This window comes from Hibiscus syriacus, unplaced genomic scaffold (genome assembly GCF_006381635.1).
Source record: "Hibiscus syriacus cultivar Baekdansim isolate YM2019G1 unplaced genomic scaffold, ASM638163v2 tig00010263_pilon, whole genome shotgun sequence".
NCBI lineage: Eukaryota > Viridiplantae > Streptophyta > Magnoliopsida > Malvales > Malvaceae > Hibiscus > Hibiscus syriacus.
Genome location: NW_024062210.1, coordinates 1,464,903 through 1,487,112, shown reverse-complemented (window position 1 = coordinate 1,487,112; position 22,210 = coordinate 1,464,903). Strand labels below are relative to the sequence as shown.

The 22,210-nt window shown below is 31.7% G+C and overlaps 1 protein-coding gene and 1 pseudogene across 1 annotated transcript; both read left to right on the top strand.

The window, feature by feature from the left end:
* Window positions 1-2,616: 2,616 nt before the first annotated feature.
* Window positions 2,617-7,013, top strand: LOC120203788 (alpha-xylosidase 1). Its single transcript, XM_039203961.1, is given in 4 exon segments — window positions 2,617-2,914; window positions 2,998-3,680; window positions 4,925-6,562; window positions 6,565-7,013. Coding segments are annotated over 4 exon segments (2,805 nt in total). The 5' UTR covers window positions 2,617-2,672; the 3' UTR covers window positions 6,807-7,013.
* An 8,321-nt stretch (window positions 7,014-15,334) lies between these two features.
* LOC120203834 lies at window positions 15,335-17,087 on the top strand (annotated as a pseudogene).
* The last annotated feature ends 5,123 nt before the right edge of the window (window positions 17,088-22,210 follow it).

The following is a 22,210-nucleotide window of genomic DNA, read 5'->3' as shown; positions in this document are numbered from 1 at the left end:
GACTTAAAATTAATGATGAATTAAACAAATAAGGAAATCATATAAAGTTGAGAGACTAAATTGAAAAATAAAAATTTTATTATCAAAGAGAAATTGAAAATATATAAGTATTCTATGATGGTTTAGGAGTATGTGGTTCAAATTTGGTAAAGAAAAAATATAGTTAAAATGAAGGAGGAGTTAAATAAATAATGAAATCATGGACTAAATTGCAAATCTATCAAAATACTCAGTCTAATTTTTGATTTTTCGAGTGTCTCAAAATTTTAAAATTTTAACTCGAATCGATCTCAAAATCCAACTAGATAATTCAAGTTGACTCGATTAACTTGAAATTAAAAAAAAATAAATTCTTGAGTTACGATTTGCTTACCCCTACTTGTGTTCAAATCAACATATTCAAATTTTAGAAAAATAAAGAGATTCAACAAAATAATACCTTATAATAAAAAATCATTTATGTACTTTATCCTAAATTATTTTAAAGTATCGTAGATCTCATCACAAAATAGGTATTATTTTCACGCATACACGTGTATCTCAATTTCTAGTACTGTTATTAAATTCTTGGTTAAGTTGAAATAATCAATTAATTAAGTGCCAATTCAATTAAATAATTATAAGAATATTTATCTATTTAAATAATAATAATAATTTATATAATTATAGTACCTTTTTGTATTTTATATATTTTTAAATAAGATAATTAATAATTGTTTATCTAAAGATCAAACCCATTGTATTGTAATTTAAATATAAATTTTTATTACTATATATGTAATTATAATGAAGTAAATTTATAAAATTACTTTTTAACATAAAATATAATCTTTCGTTTATAATATAGGTGTCATAAAATCCAGGTATTATTACCGTAATGCGAAGGAATGCATTGAATTTCTACCTGCTGTAATATTTAGACTTTACCCGGCTGAGACAACGGGCTTTTAAGTCACCGACACAACAATCCCCATTCGCTAGTAAAAGTAGATCGAGGGGAGTAAACGAGATAATTTTTTTATAGAAAATTTTAAATTTATATATAATTTAAATATTTTTATTTTGTTTATTGATAATTTATTTTCTAAAATTTTATAAATTATCTTTTTAATATGAAATTATACGTATTCACCAGCCAGCTCGGCATCCCTCATGTAAAAGGATTTTATAATTGTTGATCCAGGTAGTTGATTACTGAGTTGCGACAATATTGGCAGATCCCTTCGTACATCGAACTTACAAGCCAAAGAACAGACCGATCCGAGGTTAATGCATCCACCTCTTATTTTCCATTGGTTCCCCCCCCCCCAAACAACCTGTTCAAGTTCCTTACAATATTCACATGTTCAGGGCCGGCTAGGTTGTCGGGTCCTGTATAAATTCTTATAAAGGGTCTATATTTTTTAGATATATTCGATTTCGAGGTAATAATAGTATCATTTTTTGACAAACGTTGCAATATGTCCATTTATAATGATATTTTTTTAATCAAAGCCGCAACAATAATGATATTTATTGAAAAAACGTCACTATAAATATACTTTTTTTGAGGTCTTGCACGGTCGCCCCTTTTGCACCGTCTCAGCCACGGCGCTGCACATGTTCCATAAGTTTCATTAATCCTCAACACAAATTTGTCTTCTTATTTTAAATGGATGTTTTCTTATTATTATTCTTTTTAATTATATTTCAAATGTGCATGAATCAAACGATTTAGTAGTTAGAGGGATGTTATTTCTAAAGGTTTTAGATTCGAGTACGACGTCGCAGAAACATTAAACATTCGTTATCAAACGGTTAAGAAACTTTTGAATATATATTATATTATAATCACTTTATATTTATATTAATAAAAAACTATATTACAAGGTCGTTTCTTTTAGAGGGAGAAAAAAATTAAAGATATTTCTAAATATTTTATAGATATGAACAAGATGATAAATTATCAACCAATATGTTTAAATAATTAAACATTTCTGCATATTGACAACTTTTGAACAATTGGTTTATTATCAAAAGATTAATTCGTTTATTTAATTCATTTTTAGTATAATTTTTAATATTTAATTTATTAAAAGATTAATTTAGATATAATACTATAGATATTTATTTTGAGATATTTAATTTTTAATATATATATATATATATAAATATTAAATTTTAATATTTTTAATATTATTTTCATTCGAAGTACATATTTAACATTTTTAATATTTTCATTCTAAATGAATGATTCATCACAATTGCTAAATTTTGTTAACCAGTCAAAATTTTTGTTAACCACAATTGCATTGGATTCTAAGTTAATCCAACTTCTATTTGATCAATTCTCTACTAATTAAAGGCAGATTAAAATTCTGCAAATGCCGTATAACGGAGTGTTAATGATACCAGAAAAGAAGAATATACCAAAGATATTTCTATGAATTATATCAACCAAAGTTTCTACCATAATCAAAGCCATTGATAAGATATGGGACCACCCTTTGTTGAAAAAAAAATATCAATGATCAAACAGGAAAGTAACATCTGGCCCATCATCATCATCACATGTCTAAGGTCACCCCATTCATGCATCAAACGACTGACTACGGTATTAAATGGAGTAGTTTTTTTACTCGCTTAGCTACTCACTCTGCTCAGTGCTCACTAGTCTCTGCTTTGTTAAAGCAATGTTCTCTCCAAGTTCATTACTTTCTTTGTGTTCCCTCTACGTTCTTCTGGTTTTAGTATCATGTTTCAATGGAGCATATTCTTCTTCTTCTTCTTCATCCGTTCCCTCTAAGATTGGCAAAGGGTACCGTTTGATCTTTGCTGAAGAGACCACCGATGGTGGCTTCATAGGCCACCTTGAGGTCAAGGAAAATAACAACATTTATGGCCCTGATATTCCTCTCTTGCAACTCTACGTCAAGTGAGTAAAATATCACTAAAGTTTCAATCTTTTTTCTTCTTTTGCATGTTCCTTAAAAGTCTATTATTTTTCTTCTTTTACAGGCATGAGACTGAAGATCGTCTGAGGGTGCACATAACAGATGCCGAGAAGCAAAGATGGGAAGTTCCGTACAATCTTTTACCGAGGGAACAGCCGCCGGCATTAAAGCACACGGTTGGGAGATCAAGGAAGAACCCGATAACCGTCTCGGAGATTGCCGGGCCGGAGCTCATATTCAGCTACACTGCCGACCCTTTTAACTTTGCGGTTAAGAGGAAATCAAATGGGCAGACCCTTTTCAATTCCAGCTCTTATGGGTCGGACTCGTTTGGAGAAATGGTGTTTAAAGACCAATACTTGGAGATTTCGACTCAGTTGCCTAAAGATGCCTCACTCTATGGACTCGGAGAGAACACTCAGCCCCATGGCATCAAGCTGTACCCAAACGACCCTTACACATTGTACACAACCGATGTGTCGGCTATTAATTTGAACACCGATCTGTACGGATCCCACCCTGTTTATATGGACTTGAGGAATGTGGGTGGTGAGCCATATGCACATGCTGTTCTCTTGTTGAACAGCAATGGCATGGATGTGTTTTACAGAGGGAATTCACTGACCTATAAGGTTATCGGTGGCGTTTTCGACTTCTATTTCTTGTCCGGACCGACTCCCCTCGGTGTTGTGGATCAATACACCTCCTTCATCGGCAGGCCAGCTCCCATGCCTTACTGGTCTCTAGGTATGCTTTTCTTTTTCTCACTTACATTATCTGTTTTAGATGGAAAATGTTAGATTTTTAATTATTAATGTTGCATTAAAGAAACGATTTGCTGCATAATCTAAAGAAAACTTGGTCCACTTGATTCATATCTTTGTTGGCAAGTGTTAGATTGCTAATGGACATGGTTATACCTGCTATTTGTGTAACGTATTAAGGTGGAGGCTTTTTGTTCCTTTTTTTTTAATATGGATAGGTGGATTTGGTCCCATATCTGATTTTTACTTCATTGTATGTGTTTAAAGTCTCCATCTATACATGCCTTTGGTCTAATAATTCTCTCCAAAGCAAATCAACCTTTTTAAATCTAAGAGATCTTTTTCTATGATCAATAATGAAATGACTTGTGGCATGTTAGGTCTCATAGAGATATATAACATCAATGATTAAAGTTCTTGATACTTATTTTATTTTTACTGTTAGATGCACCATTTAGTAAAAAAAGCACCTTTTAGAATCCCATGAAGCACACTATGTTTCCCCCCCTAAAATTACATCTTTTTCCACATAAGTAGGCCCTAGTTTGATGGTAACCATAGGTGAACCCTAAAAAATTTAGTGTCGACAGTGGTCCGAAGCTCGGGCAAGAGTCCTTAGCCTGTGGGGTATCCACAGTAAACTATTGTTTGCTACCTTCATTCTATAGCACCTTTTGTGTGTCGGTAGATGTATATCAAGGTAAAAAAAACAAGCATTTTTTGTGCCTTTCTTCCTTCAAAGGCACCATCTAATGTGTAATTAATGGTTAAGATCCGCATGTGACTTTGAGGCTTGTTATTTGTTTGCAATGTTTGGGTAAAGCCAGCTTACATGTGATGGATGTCCCATGATCTTCAATAATGTGTTTGTATTTTCGCAATAGCATGAGGGAGTTTTGTCAGGTAGTTCGGTTGTTCCTACAACTTTCTGAAATTTTCATGCCATTATGAACTCTTACTGCAATATTTCATTCCAATACTGATATGGAGTTGTTTTCTGCATTTTTTGTGAAAAAATGGAAGTTAAAAAAGAGCATAGAACAACAAAGGTACCATTGGTCATTAGATTTCCGCTTCGTGTTATTTGTAGCCTTCATTGTCAGCTTTGGGGTTTCTCTTAACATGAGAAGTCTTAAAGATTAACTTAGCATCTTATACTTTCCAGTTTGTATGAATAAAATGTATTCATTATTTTTTTGTATATATTTTTATAAATATGATTTGCAGGGTTTCACCAATGTCGATGGGGTTATCATAACCTCTCTGTTGTCGAAGATGTTGTTGAGAACTACAAGAAGGCTCAGATCCCACTGGATGTGATCTGGAACGATGATGATCATATGGATGGCCATAAGGACTTCACCCTCAACCCCGTAAACTACCCTCGTCCGAAGCTTCTTGCATTCCTGGACAAAATTCATAAAAGAGGTATGAAATACATTGTCATTATTGATCCTGGAATTGGTGTTAATTCCAGTTATGGTGTATACCAAAGAGGGATTGCCAATGATGTATTTATCAAGTATGATGGTGAGCCTTACTTGGCTCAAGTGTGGCCTGGGGCTGTTAATTTTCCGGACTTCCTCAACCCAAAAACTGTTGCATGGTGGGGTGATGAAATCCGTCGTTTTCATGAACTTGTACCTGTTGATGGGCTCTGGATCGACATGAATGAAGCATCGAATTTCTGTTCTGGGAAGTGCACGATTCCAAAAGGCAAGGTTTGCCCAAGTGGCACTGGCCCTGGTTGGATCTGTTGCTTAGACTGCAAGAACATAACAAGTACAAGATGGGACAATCCACCATACAAGATAAATGCTTCTGGGTTGCAGGTACCAATTGGGTTCAAAACGATTGCCACTAGCGCTGTTCACTACAACGGTGTTCTAGAGTATGATGCTCATAGTCTTTACGGATTTGCTCAATCCATAGCAACTCACAAAGCACTCCAAGGGCTCGAGGGAAAACGGCCATTTATATTGTCACGATCTACATACGTTGGTTCAGGAAGGTATGCTGCTCATTGGACAGGTGACAATAAGGGCACTTGGGAAGATTTGAAGTATTCTATAACTACAGTGTTGAATTTCGGTATATTTGGTGTTCCAATGGTTGGTGCAGATATATGTGGGTTCTATCCTGCTCCAACCGAAGAGTTGTGTAATCGTTGGATCGAAGTCGGTGCATTTTACCCTTTCTCTCGAGATCATGCAAATTACTATTCTCCAAGGCAGGAGCTGTATCAATGGAAGACTGTCACCAAATCTGCTCAAAATGCTCTAGGTATGAGGTATAAACTTCTTCCATACCTCTATACACTCAACTACATGGCTCATACAAGTGGAGCACCAATAGCCAGACCACTTTTCTTCTCATTTCCTGCTTACAAGGAATGCTATGGGTTGAGCACCCAATTCTTGCTCGGAAGCAGTCTCATGGTATCTCCGGTGCTTGAACAAGGGAAAACATCGGTTAAAGCACTTTTCCCACCCGGATCTTGGTACAGTGTCTTCGATATGACACAAACCATTGTGTCAAAGGGACAATACTTTACACTTGATGCACCGTTGAATGTGGTTAATGTACATTTGTATCAGAATACCATACTACCAATGCAACAAGGTGGAATGATCTCCAAGGAAGCTAGAATGACACCATTTACTCTCATAGTAGCCTTCCCAATCGGGGCTAGCGAAGCACAAGCCAAAGGCAACCTTTATCTAGACAATGACGAGCTCCCTGAAATGAAACTCGGGAACGGGTATTCGACATACGTCGATTTATACGCTACGGTGAAGGAGGGATCGGTGAAGATCTGGTCAGAGGTTCATGAGGGTAAGTTTGCTTTAGACAAAGGTTGGAAAATAAGAAAGTAACTGTATTGGGATTGGGTGGAAGTGTAGACGCATCCAGTCTCGAAATCAATGGAAGTCCAGTAGCTAATGGTGCGCCGAACATTGAGTTGGGCTCAGTGGAACAGATGCGTTTGCAAGCTGATGTTGAAGATGAACAAGGAGAGAAGAAGCCTTTAATGGTGGAAATTTCGGGTTTGAACTTGTACGTTGGAAAGAACTTTGAAATGTCCATGAAAATGGGGACACAAGGTTGATGATTAGGATGTTCTCTATATTGTGTGCCATTTATTCTCACTTTCGGGGGGTTTTTATCCCTTCCATTTTCATTTCCTGCTGTTCTTAATTGGGTGCATGGCGAAATGATGATGATTTCATGTTCATCCTTTTCCATGTAACCAAACAAATTTGAGGTTTAAATCTTCATTGTATGCTCCTTAGGGTGTTGTGGATGTTATGGTTTAAAAATGCAGTAATGCAAATTTGAGGTATTCAGCAGCTGTTAAATGAGTTTTGATTAGATTCATACCTTTTTATTAATATTCGATCTATTGATCAACTACAAAAAAAAAAATACAAAGGGAATCTCTTCTCATAAAAACACAAACACCATTATAAACTAAGTTGGTGTTTGTTTTTGCAGAGGTAAAAGGTCTGCAGTCTGCGGATCGCATTTGCAGGCATCTGCAGCAGAAGAGGTAGACTAAAAGTCTGCAGTCTGCAAGAAGAAGACTATTTGTTTTTTAACGTCTGCACACTGCTAAAATGAACTGAAATATAAATAAACTGATTTTTTAAACTTAAAAGAGATTTGCAATATTGAGATTTAAATAATTTTAGTTTTACAATACTGAAATTTAAATAATCCATACAACTAAAATAATAAATTATTTAAAATAAATCAATCTATATTTTAAAATAAATCAATCCATACTAATAAATTATTTAAAATAAATCAATCTATACAACTACAATAATAAATCAATCCATATTTTAAAATAAATCAATCTATACTAATAAATTATTTAAAATAAATCAATCCATATTTTAAAATAAATCAATCCATACTAATAAATTATTTAAAATAAATCAATACATATTTTAAAATAAATCAACCCATATAAATAAATTATTTAAAATAAATCAATCTATACTAATAAATTATTTAAAATAAATCAATCCATATTTTAAAATAAATCAATCGATACTAATAAATTATTTAAAATAAATCAATCTATACAACTACAATAATAAATCAATCCATATTTTAAAATAAATCAATCAATCCATACAAATAAATTATTTAAAATAAATCAATCCATACTAATAAATTATTTAAAATAAATCAATCCATATTTTAAAATAAATCAATCAATACTAATAAATTATTTAAAATAAATCAATCCGTATTTTAAAGTAAATCAATCTATACTAATAAATTATTTAAAATAAATCAATCTATACAACTACAATAATAAATCAATCCATATTTTAAAATAAATCAATCCATACTAATAAATTATTTAAAATAAATTATTTTAAAATAAATCAAATCCATATTTTATAATAATTTATTTTAAAATAAATTATTTTATAATAAATTATTTTAAAATAAATAACCTTATTAAATTATTTAAAATTATTTTAATAAATAAATTTATTTTATAATTGTTCTTGAAGAGGCTTGAAGACCTTTGAAGACATAAAACTAAGTCTGCACCAAGAAGAGTTCGCGCAGACGTTTGAAGAGCTTCTGTCTTCTAAAAAATAAACAGTCTGCGAAGCCTAATGTCTGCGCGTGGTCTGCGCGACGCAGACATAAGTGGTTTGAAGAGCTTGCACAGTGAAAACAAACACCACCTAAGTCAATGACGAATTTGAAGACATCTAGTTAAAGGGAAATAAAAAGAAGGTTATTCTTCTTCTTAAAGTCTTAAATTCGAACAACTATATTGATAAAATATATATGGAAGGTTAATAAATTAAAAAAATTAAACAAATATTATTTTGTAATCAACAATTAAAAAACATCATTATAGATTTTGAAATTAAGTATTGGAGGTCTAATTAATTTTTTAAATATTAATTTTTTTAGGGATTTGGTAAGAATTTTAAAAAATATATTGAGCGTTAATTATTTTTTTAATCTATTTGGAGGGATGGTCATGGGACCCGAACCCGACCCGACCCAATCGGGTTGCATTAAAAAAAATTGGGTTCGGGTGTAGGGTGAAAATACCCGACCCGACCTGAAATATATATAATTTTACTTTATATATTTAGGAATAATTATAACAATACCTCTTTATATATTATGTTTTTCAATCAAGTCACTGTTTTTATTGAATAAAAATATTTTTATTATTATTTTGGGTCGAGTCGGATTTTTAAGTTATATATCGGGTAGGGTGAACTTGTTTTGGTCGGGTCGGGTCATGAGGACCAAAAACCCAACTCATGTCCATCCCTAATTTGGAGGTTAATGAGAATATCCATAAATCTTTTGGAGGTATATAAATATTTAAAATTTTGGACTTCATAGAAAATATGTCGGGGCCTTCTTATAGGCGTCAATTGTGCCTATTTTGAGTTGGATTTTATTTAGTTTAGATCATGTTGGATTTAAGCCCTTTCTATTATCAAGTTCTTTTTGGATTTGATACGAGATTGGATTCAAATTTATTTTGTATTAAATGTAATTATATACATATAACGTAAATGTTTATAATAATCTCAATATTAATTATTAATTTGTAATTATTTTAAGTAAAATTTTATTTAAATTTGTATATCACGAATCCACGACGAATATATGAGAAAAAGAATATATATTAAATATTTTTAAATTCTAAACTTTTGTGATGGTTTTATACTTTTCTTATATAAGCCTATAAATTTGAACAAACTATACATATGGTATATGTTAATTATATATCATTTTATTTTTCTAAAAATTATATTTACTGTATTTTCAGTTTATATAATTTCTCTAATATGTTTTGACAATATTCTAAATTAAGAATTAAATGGTTATTGGTTAACAATGTTTTCTTATATATGATTTATCTAAATTAAGAATTAAATTATACAATCTAACATTATATTCTAAGAACAAAAAAAGATGCGAATGAAATGCGATGGAAAAAATGAACTCGAAATTTAGGTTGATCTATATTATTTGTTGAAATTTTGGTGATAAAATAAATGATTATAAAATTGATTTGGACTTAATCAGATTTGTCAGAATTTCTTAAAAATAAATCAAAGTCATAATAAACTTGAAAATATGTTTTAAACGTTTTTTAATACGATCCTCACACAACTTTTACACTCGACGTGACCTTTAAATTAAAAAGAAGAAGAAGAAAACACTTAATATGGTTCTTTGGCCAATTACTTTTATCGTTAATTGTTACAATGTTTATGTGACAATTTATAATATTAACATGACCGTCCATAGTGGTAGATAGACAAAATTGATTTTTTTATGAGTTCAAAGGTTTTTTTTTAAATAATGTCTTATTTGATTTTTAGAGAAAATATTTCAAATTTTAAATTTAAAAATATTCAAAAAATTAAATATCAAAATATGAAAAAATAAAAGTTAAATCACTAAATTTTTAATATATATATTAAAAATACTATTAAAATTTTTAGTTTAAAAATAAAAATATTTCACAAACTATAAAATGATAACTTATTAAAGATTAAAAATGTTTAAAAAAACACATACGTTATACGTCTTGTTTTAAATCTTTATGAATATATTATGCTTGATATTTCATCATTGGACTGACATTTGATATTTTTTTTCTTTTAGTCTCGCATTTTTTATGTTTAGATCGAAACTGTTGACTTATAGAATGACTCAATTGATGATATTTCTATTTTTTTATATCTATTTTTAGAATATTTTTATATTTTAAATATCTTTATTTTTTTTCTAGAAAATCAAATAAACCTCTAAACTAAAAAAAAAATAACCTAAAACTCTATTAAAAAATAATTTAACTCATATGTTACATAATCAACCATCGCAGATCATTGCATTAGTATCATATATCATCGTCTCAGTGTCCTGAGCTGCCACAAAAGTTATTTTATAAGATCTAACGTAGCATTTAGCCATCTTTTAAAGGCTCGAAACATTTCGAAGGCACCACAAAATGATTTCAACACCTGTCATCAAAGATTTTACCAAAACATTATTGATAATGATATCCTTTCCAACTCACCATTCCTCCTCCATTTCTCTTCTTCCCTTATGCTCCTTTAATCTTCTGCAACGAGCTGGTACTTGGTGTATTACAACTATTGTATAACCATAGTATATTCCGACGAACAGTGACCCTCATTACTAACAAAAAAAGATACTATGAAATAATCTCTCTTACCGTATATTAAATATTAAATAGGACTGCTGTTTATTAAAAAGAACGGGAGCTTTGTCACGTGACCATGTCTGCATCGAAATCTGCAGCCGTCTAAAATAAAATTAAAAATAATAGCTGAAAAAATAAAATGCAAAGAACACCGAGATCTGTCCCCAATGGCAAAGCATGCCCAAAAATTAATAAGAATAAGAAATGACTCGGTAACTGTCCAGTGGTATTTGTCGTCACAAGTCACGTGACTTTAATGACCATGTTTATTATGTCGAATGAACATCGTAAATACATGCATACATGTCATATGTATGTTGACTAAAAGTAAAAGGTAGATATGAAGGAGAAAGGGAGGGCGGGGCGGGGCTGAACTAGAGGACAAGTCGGGTACGCAAGTGAAGATGAATGGAGCAAAGAAAGGTAGCTTCGTTTTCCCGCCAAATGAGGCTGACGTGGAGCCCGCCGCCCCTCCAGTCCCGCCAAAAAGGGCATACCCCTTTACAAAGTCCGATATCGGCGACACGAGGGAGAAGGAGTGACTGGTGTTGGACATCTGTGTACCTGGTTGATACTGACGAGGATTGACACGGCCTCTTTCTTTTTTTATCGATCCATATAAGAATGGATCGACGAAATATTAAAATATTAATCTTTTAAAAATTTAAAATTATCGTATATTTTTATTTAAAAAATATTATATATTTTAAATTCTTTTATATCTTTATTTCTTAGAATTTTATAAACTTATATTTTCTTAAAATCTTAGAATTTTACCTCCCAAAAACAAAATCTTGTATGAGTGCCTGAATCCATGCAATTTGAGGTGATCTGTCTGCAACTGCAAATTGCTCTCCAATATGATTTTCTATTTGCTTTTATTTTGAAGAAAAAGAAGTGGTTGTTCGGATGTGGAATTGATGACGTGGCTTCTTGGGACCTTTCCTTTTTGCTGTGTAACAACGGACAACTGGACCTTCGTAATTTTCGGTGGAAGCTGCGGTTGCCATTTAGGAACGGTTTGGTCATCTCAAATACTATAATAAGAAATAGGTATTTTGATGAATATATCGAACTGAAACGGGATATATTTTATTTAAAACAGAAAGAAATTAACCTTAATTAAATCCAATCAAAATCACAAAAATTTGTTATCCATATTACCATTTTGCAATCGTTTAAGGTCCCTCTTAACTTATTTAGATAAATATGTAAAAAAGAACTTTATTTAAAAAATAATAAAATAGATAAAAAATAGGAAATATGAATTTCAGAATATGAATTAGGAAATTAAATCATTTTAAACGGCAATTATTCATTATTTTTAATATTGATAACTTTTGTCGGGTGAAAAATAGACACTTCAAAACTATAAGTAGTTGTCAACAATTTTAATATCAAGGGTTAAAATAAAAACAATAAAGATAAAATGATACCAAAGATAAATGATTAAGATTATTTTTTTAATAAATATCTTTTTATTTTTTTTATAAATATTAATTATCTATTTTTACTCAATGCTCTTAAATATGTGTAAAATTAAATAAAAAAAAATAAGATTCGTTCTCTCTAGTCATCAGAAGGGTCTCCTTGCCTACTCCAGAAACTCCCTCTTTTATCCTGCTGGTGTTCTCGAGGTCGTTCTAGTGTCTGTTGCCGCGAGCCTCCAAAGTAGCGGTACCCATAGCTTCTTAGTAGATGGCTCAACAGGTCTTAGGGCTGTCAGTGTCCACCAGTTTTGTAGTGCTTGTAGGAAGAGGAATATGGGTGAACAGAACATGTGGTCACTCCTCTCTCTTTTTAAAGGTGGTTGCCTGTGCATATAAGTTATGTAACTCGAATTTGCGGGCGTAAGTAAAAAATAAACAAGTATGTCGAGAAGGATTTTAGGAATGCTAAGATATGATGTCGGATATTTCACCTTAGGGTGCATTTCAATTAATTATTTCGGATATGAAGTGTTTCATGCTCAATATACTATTTGTTGATAGAACAAAAATTGTGGCATCAATTGACGATTTACCCTTTCTGATTTAAGAGGAGCTGCAATCCATGAAAATCGACTATTGTTCATTGTCAAAGTGCCTTGTCTGCATGAAGAGTTAAGGTGAGATTCTTTAATTGATGTCGCATTTTGTCTCTTGGTCGTTCTCGAAAAGGTTATATAAAAACTCATTAATGCATGTGTCAACTTTAAAATTATAATAATTACTTGTAAATTGGTAAACTAGGTGAATACACTAGACTGGTGGTGTATTTGATTTTTGATGGGTCACATAATCTTATTAGAGGTCATATCGATTAATTGTGGTTTCTCAATGGAATATAGAGTTAGCTATCATATATATTCTTTTTATTTATTCGAGAGTTCTTATTTATCACAAAGTATAATAAATTATATATAAAGTTTAACCACAAAGTTATTATTTCATATTTATCAATTTTGAGGGCACAAAGTATAACCACAAAGTTATTTATCATATTTATCAAATTTTGAGGGCACAAAGTACGATATACCATATTTATCTTTCAAATCAAACACCTTGCTTGTAGCAAAAAAAACCCTTGGAATTATTTGTTTGATACAATTAATGGTATATATATATAGTTGTTATGACTGCAAATTCATGGAAGAAAAAAATAACCTATATCAGTTAGGAAGATTAAATCGCATTAATTGTTATCCTCCAACCTGGATCCCATCCTGGCAACTTGTATTTATATAAAAAAAAAGCACAATTAATCAGTATTTATCTAATTAATATTTAATATATTGATTATTACGTACATCAACATATTCTTATAAAAAATAATTAATTGGATTTATGTGGCTTTAATCGCTGCTGTGTTGATGTATTGATTAGGTTAACGGTATTAAAAATTCAGGCATGAATGAATGGTTAAACGTATGGGTGTGGGGTTGTGTGTGATATATATTACGTGTTGGATTTTCACGACGGTGATTTATGTTTATGGCTGCAGTCTCTTCCATTACTACATTGCTAAGACTGTTATTTGGAAACCCTAAAACATTAAATGGAAATACATTGGTAGCTGTCGTTTTATTTTTTTTACAAAGTGAATCAAACATGTTGTAATGACTATAACTACCAGAAAAAAATAAATATTTATAACTTTTTACTTATCTCCTATTTAAAAATATTTATTCAAAACTTTAAAAGGAAATAAATTTTCAAAAAATATAATATTGTTTAATTTTCATAGAATATGCATATTATCAAAAATCATATTTATCCTGTTAGTTTGAAGCTTATCGATTTTTTATTATCAATTAAAATGATTTAGATATTTTCTAAACATTTTTAAAATGTTCATTAGCTTTTAATTTCATTGAAAATAATAAAAACGAATTGCAGTCAGTCAGTCACTGCTTCAGTGGCAGCATTGTAATTTACTAGCATACTCGAATGTTACGGGAATCCAGTGGGCTTCGTTTATATACCTAATAAAGCATCGGACATAATACATTCTATACCCAATCCAATACTACCTCCGTGTACTCAACACTCCATCAGCCAGTCCAATCCCAGGCGCCAAGATATAAAGCTCGTCGATGCAAACGTGGATCCCAATCGCGAGTGTAAGTGTTAGCTAGAAAACCTCGTGCAAATAAAAAAAATTAAAAAACCAAGGCAGTGAAACCATGATTCGATGAGATGGTAAGATTGGTAATGGAGTTGTCATGGCATTAATGGGATATGCATGACAGCTCATTTATTTATTTTCCATAATAAATATTTAATTTAATTTTTTTTTTTAATTATTTATATAGATTATGGTTTTAGACTGCTCGGTGTGATAAAAAGGTTAGTGGCCTTAAAAGTAAAACAGAGCAGTAGAAGAAGAAAAAGAGAAAGCGACTTGAAGATTTGAATAAGAAAATCCAGAATCAGTCCACACCCACCGCAGAGAGAAGGTATTGGAAAATTTGGAAATGTTAATATTATATTTATCTGACTTTTCTTAGGAAAATGGAAGTAAAAAATGTTTTTTTATTAAATATTTAATTTATTCATTGAGATTTGTGCTTTGTGTTAAAACCTCGTTGGTTAGTCATATTTGTAACACCGTTTTTCACTCTGGTGTTTTCTTCTTGCCTTGGTCTATATTACTGTAGGTAGCAAATGATAAGGGCCTGTTTGTGCAGGGTTTTTGTTAGCTACCGAGAGAGAATCATAGCCATAGATTTCTAATCCATTTCTTCTTTTTTTTTCTGCTTAGATCTAGCAGTATCTAAAACCCTTTTGTTGTTTTGGTTTCTCTTGAGAAGGTAAAAAAGGCAGAGGGAGGCTTTTTATTAGCGCCGTTCTTTCTTTTTCTCTCTTCGGTGTGGTTTCCGTTGCCGTTGCGAAGAGCTCTAAAGGGAGGCTGATTAGTGGATTATGTCGGCTGAGTCTGTTTTGGCTTTGATTGGGGCTCAGTTGCAGCTTGTTTTCTCTACAACAAAAATTGTCTCTGCTCGCTTCTTCCTTACTGCTTGTTGACTGTTTCTTGCATGCTTCTCTGCTTCTTTAGGCAGAGACTGAATCCCGTGTTCCCGACTGTTTCGATGCGTTTGAGACCAAAAAAGTATGTCAAACATATAAACCCATGCTCTTGTTTTTATCCGAATCTGTGTTTTTTGTGTTTTTTTTTCTGTGTTTTGATGTTGGATTGTTCTGTTTTCTTGTTGCAGGACTTGTTCCGGTGTGAGTGTTTTGGAGGTTTTCAGATAAAACAACGATTTATCTATCTTTTTTTGTTTCTAGAGGGGCTGATACTTGATATTGCTTTGATTTTCTGAGAGAAATTTTGTTCACCCTTTTATTCTCACTTGATTTTGTTTTCATAGTTATCCACAATTTTCCGGGTGTTTTGAGGGGGGTATTAGCTGAGTTTTACCCAGTTTGTTTCCACCGAAAACGAAGCATGAGTTCAAACAAGATCTGCAAAAAGAGCAAGAAACCGAATCAGTCATGACTGAAGAAGAAGCACGAATGACTAGAAAAGTTCGCGTCATCTTCCATGATCCTTATGCTACTGATTCTTCTTCGAGCGAAGATGAATACGAGGACACTGTCCCTAGAAAATCCCTTAGGGGAAGAAGATTTGTTCGTGAGATTAAGTTCCTGCTTTAGGCTTGTCTCCTGTGGTTAAACCATTGAATCTGAGTCTTCTTCTCAAGACAGTAACTCTAAAGCCCCGACCAGCAGGAAAAGGTTTTTGAGTAAAGCTCTCGGAGATAATAAATCATCAGTGGCGAAAGGAAAAAAACCTGTTGGTGTTCGTCAAAGAAAGTGGGGCAAATGGGCTGCTGAAATCCGGCATCCGTTGAAGAAAACAGGATTTGGTTGGGTACTTACGGCACATCCGAAGCAGCAGCCAAGGCTACAATGCTAAAAAGCTAGAATTTGATGCTCTGGCTCTTGCTGCTGCTTCATCTGAGAAAACCAATGACCTTTCCTGCTCTGCAGCTTTCAGAGGTGTCTGATAGCCTCTTATCTTATACTTCCCCATCGATGCAGGAAGCAGATACATCTGCTTCCGTTTCAGTCTCGAAAAACAGCAATGACGATTGCATTGATGCCAACAAACAAGTGTTCAATGCCAACTTCGATGATATACCGATACCCGACCTCAGTTTCATCAATGATCCTTTACTGCCTGTTTCAGTTGGCCAGGAGCTCCAACATAGATGACGATGCTGGGACTATATGTTCGTCAATGATTTCGGTATGATGTTGGAGGATTATTGCAGTATCGAAGACTGAGTATTTTGGTATTGGAGCGATGAACCTAATGAGCTACCTGATTGTGATTTCGGCACGATTTCCTTTTTGATGAAGCTCCGCCCCCCTCAACATAGCTTGCCCATAAGTTTGCACTTAGAAGTTTAGTATTTATGTTCGTCAATGATTTCGGTATGATGTTGGAGGATTATTGCAGTATCGAAGACTGAGTATTTGTGGTATTGGAGCGATGAACCTAATGAGCTACCTGATTGTGATTTCGGCACGATTTCCTTTTTGATGAAGCTCCGCCCCCCTCAACTAGCTTGCCATAAGTTTGCACTTAGAAGTTTAGTATTATAAGCGTGCGTGTTATTACTAGTTTTAAGCTGTTATCTATCCCAGGGACTCTGGTATGGGTTAGATACTTGTGGAAAAGGGTGGGGGTGATGTAGTTGAAAGTTACATATACCTAATGCTTCGATTCTAAGGAAACAGCCTGATTCTAGAGGGATTGAAAATTGTCCATAGAATAAAATTCCAATTGTCCTTGGAATATACAAATGACATATAAAATGTTAATTTGACGTATTGCCCATAACTTTTGTCGTGAGACCAGAGTCCGATTAATTTAATTAATTAAAATAGTTTATTTTATTCCCAGATCGCAGCCCCTTGTCTAGCAGAAAATGAAATTAGAGGTTCCCACAAAGCATGCATATGGTGGAGGACTGGTCGTTTCGTGTGCGCAATTTGCTCCACTTCCCATCCTTTAAATCAATGCCTCAACCTTTTTATTTTAAACAGACTTTGAATTTTCTTTTCTTTATCTCTGTTTGCAGTAATTAATTTTCAAAAATCATAAATTACTTTTACTGAGATCTTGTCAAAGTTCGCAAATTTTGAATTAATGAATATTTAAGTTTAATTTTTATCTCGGGTAAATTGAATGAATATATAATGGTATTTTTATAAATATATTAATTATTTTGAATTGAGTCAAGGTTGAATTTTTTTATCCTAAATTGACTTCAACCCGAACCCAACTATACCCCTCTCAAGATTTGATCCAATCTTGACCCGATTTTCAAATAAAAAATTAATATGATTAGATCGAATCGGATTAGAATCTATCGGATACAAATTATTTATTCATCTCCAAGCGTCAATAAATGTTTTCGAGAGAAAAAAATATGACGGTGGGTATGACTTTTACTTAAACGCCTCTAAGATCTATAGTCTAATTGTTTTGATGAAACCAAAACTTCATCAACATTTTAAAGATATGAGGTATCATTGAGTCATCGTTTTAATTAAATTTATAATTATGTAATGTTGTTGTATCTAATATTATTTATTACGATCAACTCTATTAGTTGGAAGCAAATTAAAGCAAGTCTTTTCATTAATGGCATGAAGAGTTAGGTTAGTGGTGGGATTAATTAAACAATTAGAAGGAAATTAAAGCAGTTGATGCCAGTAGAGATTGGAGATTGTATCTGTTCATAATCCAATGACCGTTTCAATGGCCAATATTAAATTTGGTTGAGTAACTTGTAAGCAATGTCACATAGGCAGGATTAGGTTACTTTTAGCTCTCTCGACTAGGGACTCGACTTATTCATTACTACAGTTTTACAAGGCTCTTTTTAATGAAAATACAAACCACTAGTTTTATTAGAAAAAAAATCTAAAATAATGGTGGTTTTGCAATCATATATTAAACTTATAATTAAGATATTTTTTTTATAATCATAGACACAAGAAATTAAACGCTTGAGATCAAACAAAGTCTATACAAAAAAATATTAAAAAACTATCCAAAGAACTCAAATAAAATATAGATACAAACAGATCTGAGTGCGGCCACAAATAAATCATACACAAGCAACCAAACTATTGAAAACCCACTGACAATCGAACATGATAAAACTATTTCCAAATGCAAACACTCATCCAAATCTAATCTAAAGGTTCAACGCAGGGAAGATTAACATGATAACAAATAAACACCATCTTTATCAATCGAAGAGATGTCAAATACAATCCTAAAAAAGTTTAAGCAAAAATGAACGACCAAACATTCGATAGAGAAGATCGAAAAATATTTCAAACAACGGAGAACGTGTTATAATGATAGAAAAAAATCGTACCATAAATACATAGTTATTAGACATTAAAAAAAAAGAAAAAATATAAAAAAATAAATAAAGAATAAAATTACTAACTATCATTAAAATTGATGGCGTCGTAAATCGACAAAATTAAAAAAAAAAATCCAAGTGGCGCTAGAGAGAACGTGAAAATCCTACGCGTCCAGTATACATAGGGATGGCAATGGGTCGGGTCGGGTTTTTGGGCCACCCGACCCGACCCGAGAAGAAAGGGTTTTTCACCCGTGACCCGACCCGACCTGACGAAATTAAGGTTTCACCCGACCCGACCCGACCCGAATATATGACTTAGAAACCCTACTCGACCCGACCCGAAATAATAATAAAAAAAATTTATTCAATGAAAACAGTGACTTAATTGAAAAAATTATATATGGAGGGACATTATTGTAATTATCCCTAAATATATAGGATAAAATTATATATATTTTTCGGGTCGGGTTGGGTCGGATTTTTTTCACCAGAAACCCGACCCGACCCGAACAGTACATTAAAAAAAAACCCGACCCGAACCCGAATTTTTAAAAAAAATCCGACCCGGTCGGGTCGGAACCCGTCGGATTCGGGTTGAATTGCCATCCCTAAGTATACAAGTATTTTTTTAAGTAATAACATATGGAGAATTAAATTTATTTATTTTTAGTCAGCACTTTGGATTATGTATCATGTCTCTGATTTCTTGTTAGCTACGATCATCAGGCTCAATGAAATGACGAAGTAAGACCTAATTGTTTTGGGCTTTATGACCCAAAGAGTCCCTTGTATGAATAGAAAGGTCTAATAATTTAAGTCCAAAACACATGACTATGTCACCTTAAAAAAGGAAAGCCCAAGCTAGATTCACTCCCCCCCCCCATTTTGTTCTCAATTCTATATAATATTTAAGATTAATATATATGTTTTGAACCCTCGTACTAGACCTTTTAATATTAACGATTATTCTATATTAAATTGTAATTGTAATCTAAAAAAGTTTTGAGTTATTTTAATATGATGATACAATCATACGGAAAACTCCTTTTTTTAATAATATGAAATGACTAAAATAATATTTGTTTAATATTTTTCTTAGTCATTAATAACATATATATTTTATAGACATAATTACTCGAACATGAATATTTAAAGTCCTGAGAAAAACAACATCCTCTATTATTGAAATCACTTGATGCGTTCAAAGATATCAAAACTAAAATAATTTATAAAATTTACTTGAAATATGTTTATAATAGACCAATGAAGCTACTAAAAAGCAAAGTTTAGGGGGGAAGTAATTCCTATATGGTGGGTTGTGTTCAGTGACGGAGTATTTTGGTTCATGTAAAAATAAGCATTCAATTACAAAATACAAGAATTTATTAAATATTTGATTAAGTAGGGACCGAAAGAAGAATAATTATATGTTCTCAAATTTTGGTCTAATTATAATTTAAGTCATTATAAATTTAAATATTAAACAAATTAGATATTTTCTTCTGAATTTTAAGTTTCAATACCTATTAAAACATTATATATACCCTACTGATATTTAATCCATTCTCCATCGCTTGTTGTGCTTGAATAACATATGATGTGATCTAAAGTTGTTTAGTGGGATAAAGATCAGATTCTTTGCAGAAGAATCACAGCGTGGAATTGCTTTAGTGCGGATGTTGTGGTCCTATTTAAACATTTAAAAGGAAAGCATGGATTAAACTTTTGACTTTTTCCCTATTTAGCATGAATCATAATATTATAAGAGTGTGTTTGGTTCACGGAATGTAAGATTATCAGTGAGAATAAAAGATTATCAGGGAATATGATTACTGGGAATGTTGTATTTTGTGTTTGGTTGGTTTAGTAGGAATGTAATATCACCGTGTATGGTTAAAGGAATAAAAGATTATTGGAATGTATATTTGACCAAATTGTCTTTATTATATATTTGTATAATATTACAAATTATAAAATATTTATATATTTTCTTTAAAAAAATTAAATTTATAATATTTATATAATTTTTTTACAAAATTAAAATATAAAAAAATTTTAATGAAAGGGTAAAAAAAATTTTAACCCCTGAACTTCATATAAAATTTTAATTATAGACTTTTTTGTAAATCTAAAATAATTTAAGGATAAATTTGTAATTTAACCTTCGTAGAATTTTTATTATTCAATGACAGAAGAAGTATATTTTTTTAAAAAAATAAAAATTTAAGGGCATTTTAGTCCAAAATGCCGTTAATGTTACAATACCTAAGAGAAGGGAGGTAATGACATTCCCGATAATATACCCTAAAAAAATCTACTATTAATAATAAAATATTACTGGAAATGAGATTCTCGACCAATCAAATATGAGAATATGGGATTCCCATGTGATGAGAATCCCACAAAGATACCAAACACCCCCTAAGAGTGGACCACATTTTTATAACGTCGTTTAAATGGTAAAACACTGGTTTATTTCCAAAGAGAAAGATCACCATTTGCTGTAAAGATACCCTTTGGAATAAAAACATGTACATACACTGCGAAAGCGCTACCCTTCATTTGCTTAAATTACTAAGCTTTAGGGTTTAGGGTTGTGATTATTGAGATTAAAACATTATTTTATAATTATTGTAATTTTTTTGGTTTTTTATTTACGTAGGAAAGGAGAAATTTGTATTTAAAACAGAGAAAATATATTAAGCGAAAGTTTTTAATCACTTATTCTAAAGATGGTTGACATTACTTCTGCGTTCTTTAATAAATAAAATCCTTATTTAAACCAGTTTAAAATTCAAAACCATATAAAATAAATAAAAAGAAGAAAATCACTTGAGCGGTGTCGTTTAACATGATTTTCAGAACCGGACCGATTAGCGAACCGGTTATGCTACCGGTTCATTGGTTCAACCGGTCGTACCGGTCCGACCGGTCTCGGTCGGAAGAACCGGACGACGTCATAATTATTTAAAAAATTAAATAAAAATACCAAAAATATTTAATAAAAATTAATTTTTTATATCACAAGTCATATTCAAAGCAAGTCATAACATATATAAGTTAAAAACCATAAAAATCAAGCGAAACAAAATGATTCAAATTAACTACAACATAATATTTAAGGTAAAACATATTAAATAATAAATATAATTATATAACTATAATCAAAAAATAAATTTGGGGCTAAAAAATCATAACAAAATGATATTGTTTGGTTTAATTTTTTAAAAAACAATCTCACATGGCTAAGAAACATAGAATAACATCCTAACTAACTTCTATAAATAATAGAGATAATTTGACATTCAAAATCATGAAGCCTTTTGGTGAGCATTGAGTGAACTATTCTTTCACTTCAATCAAGCTCGAATTTTAGGCTTCAATTGAGCTTCTAATTTTTTTT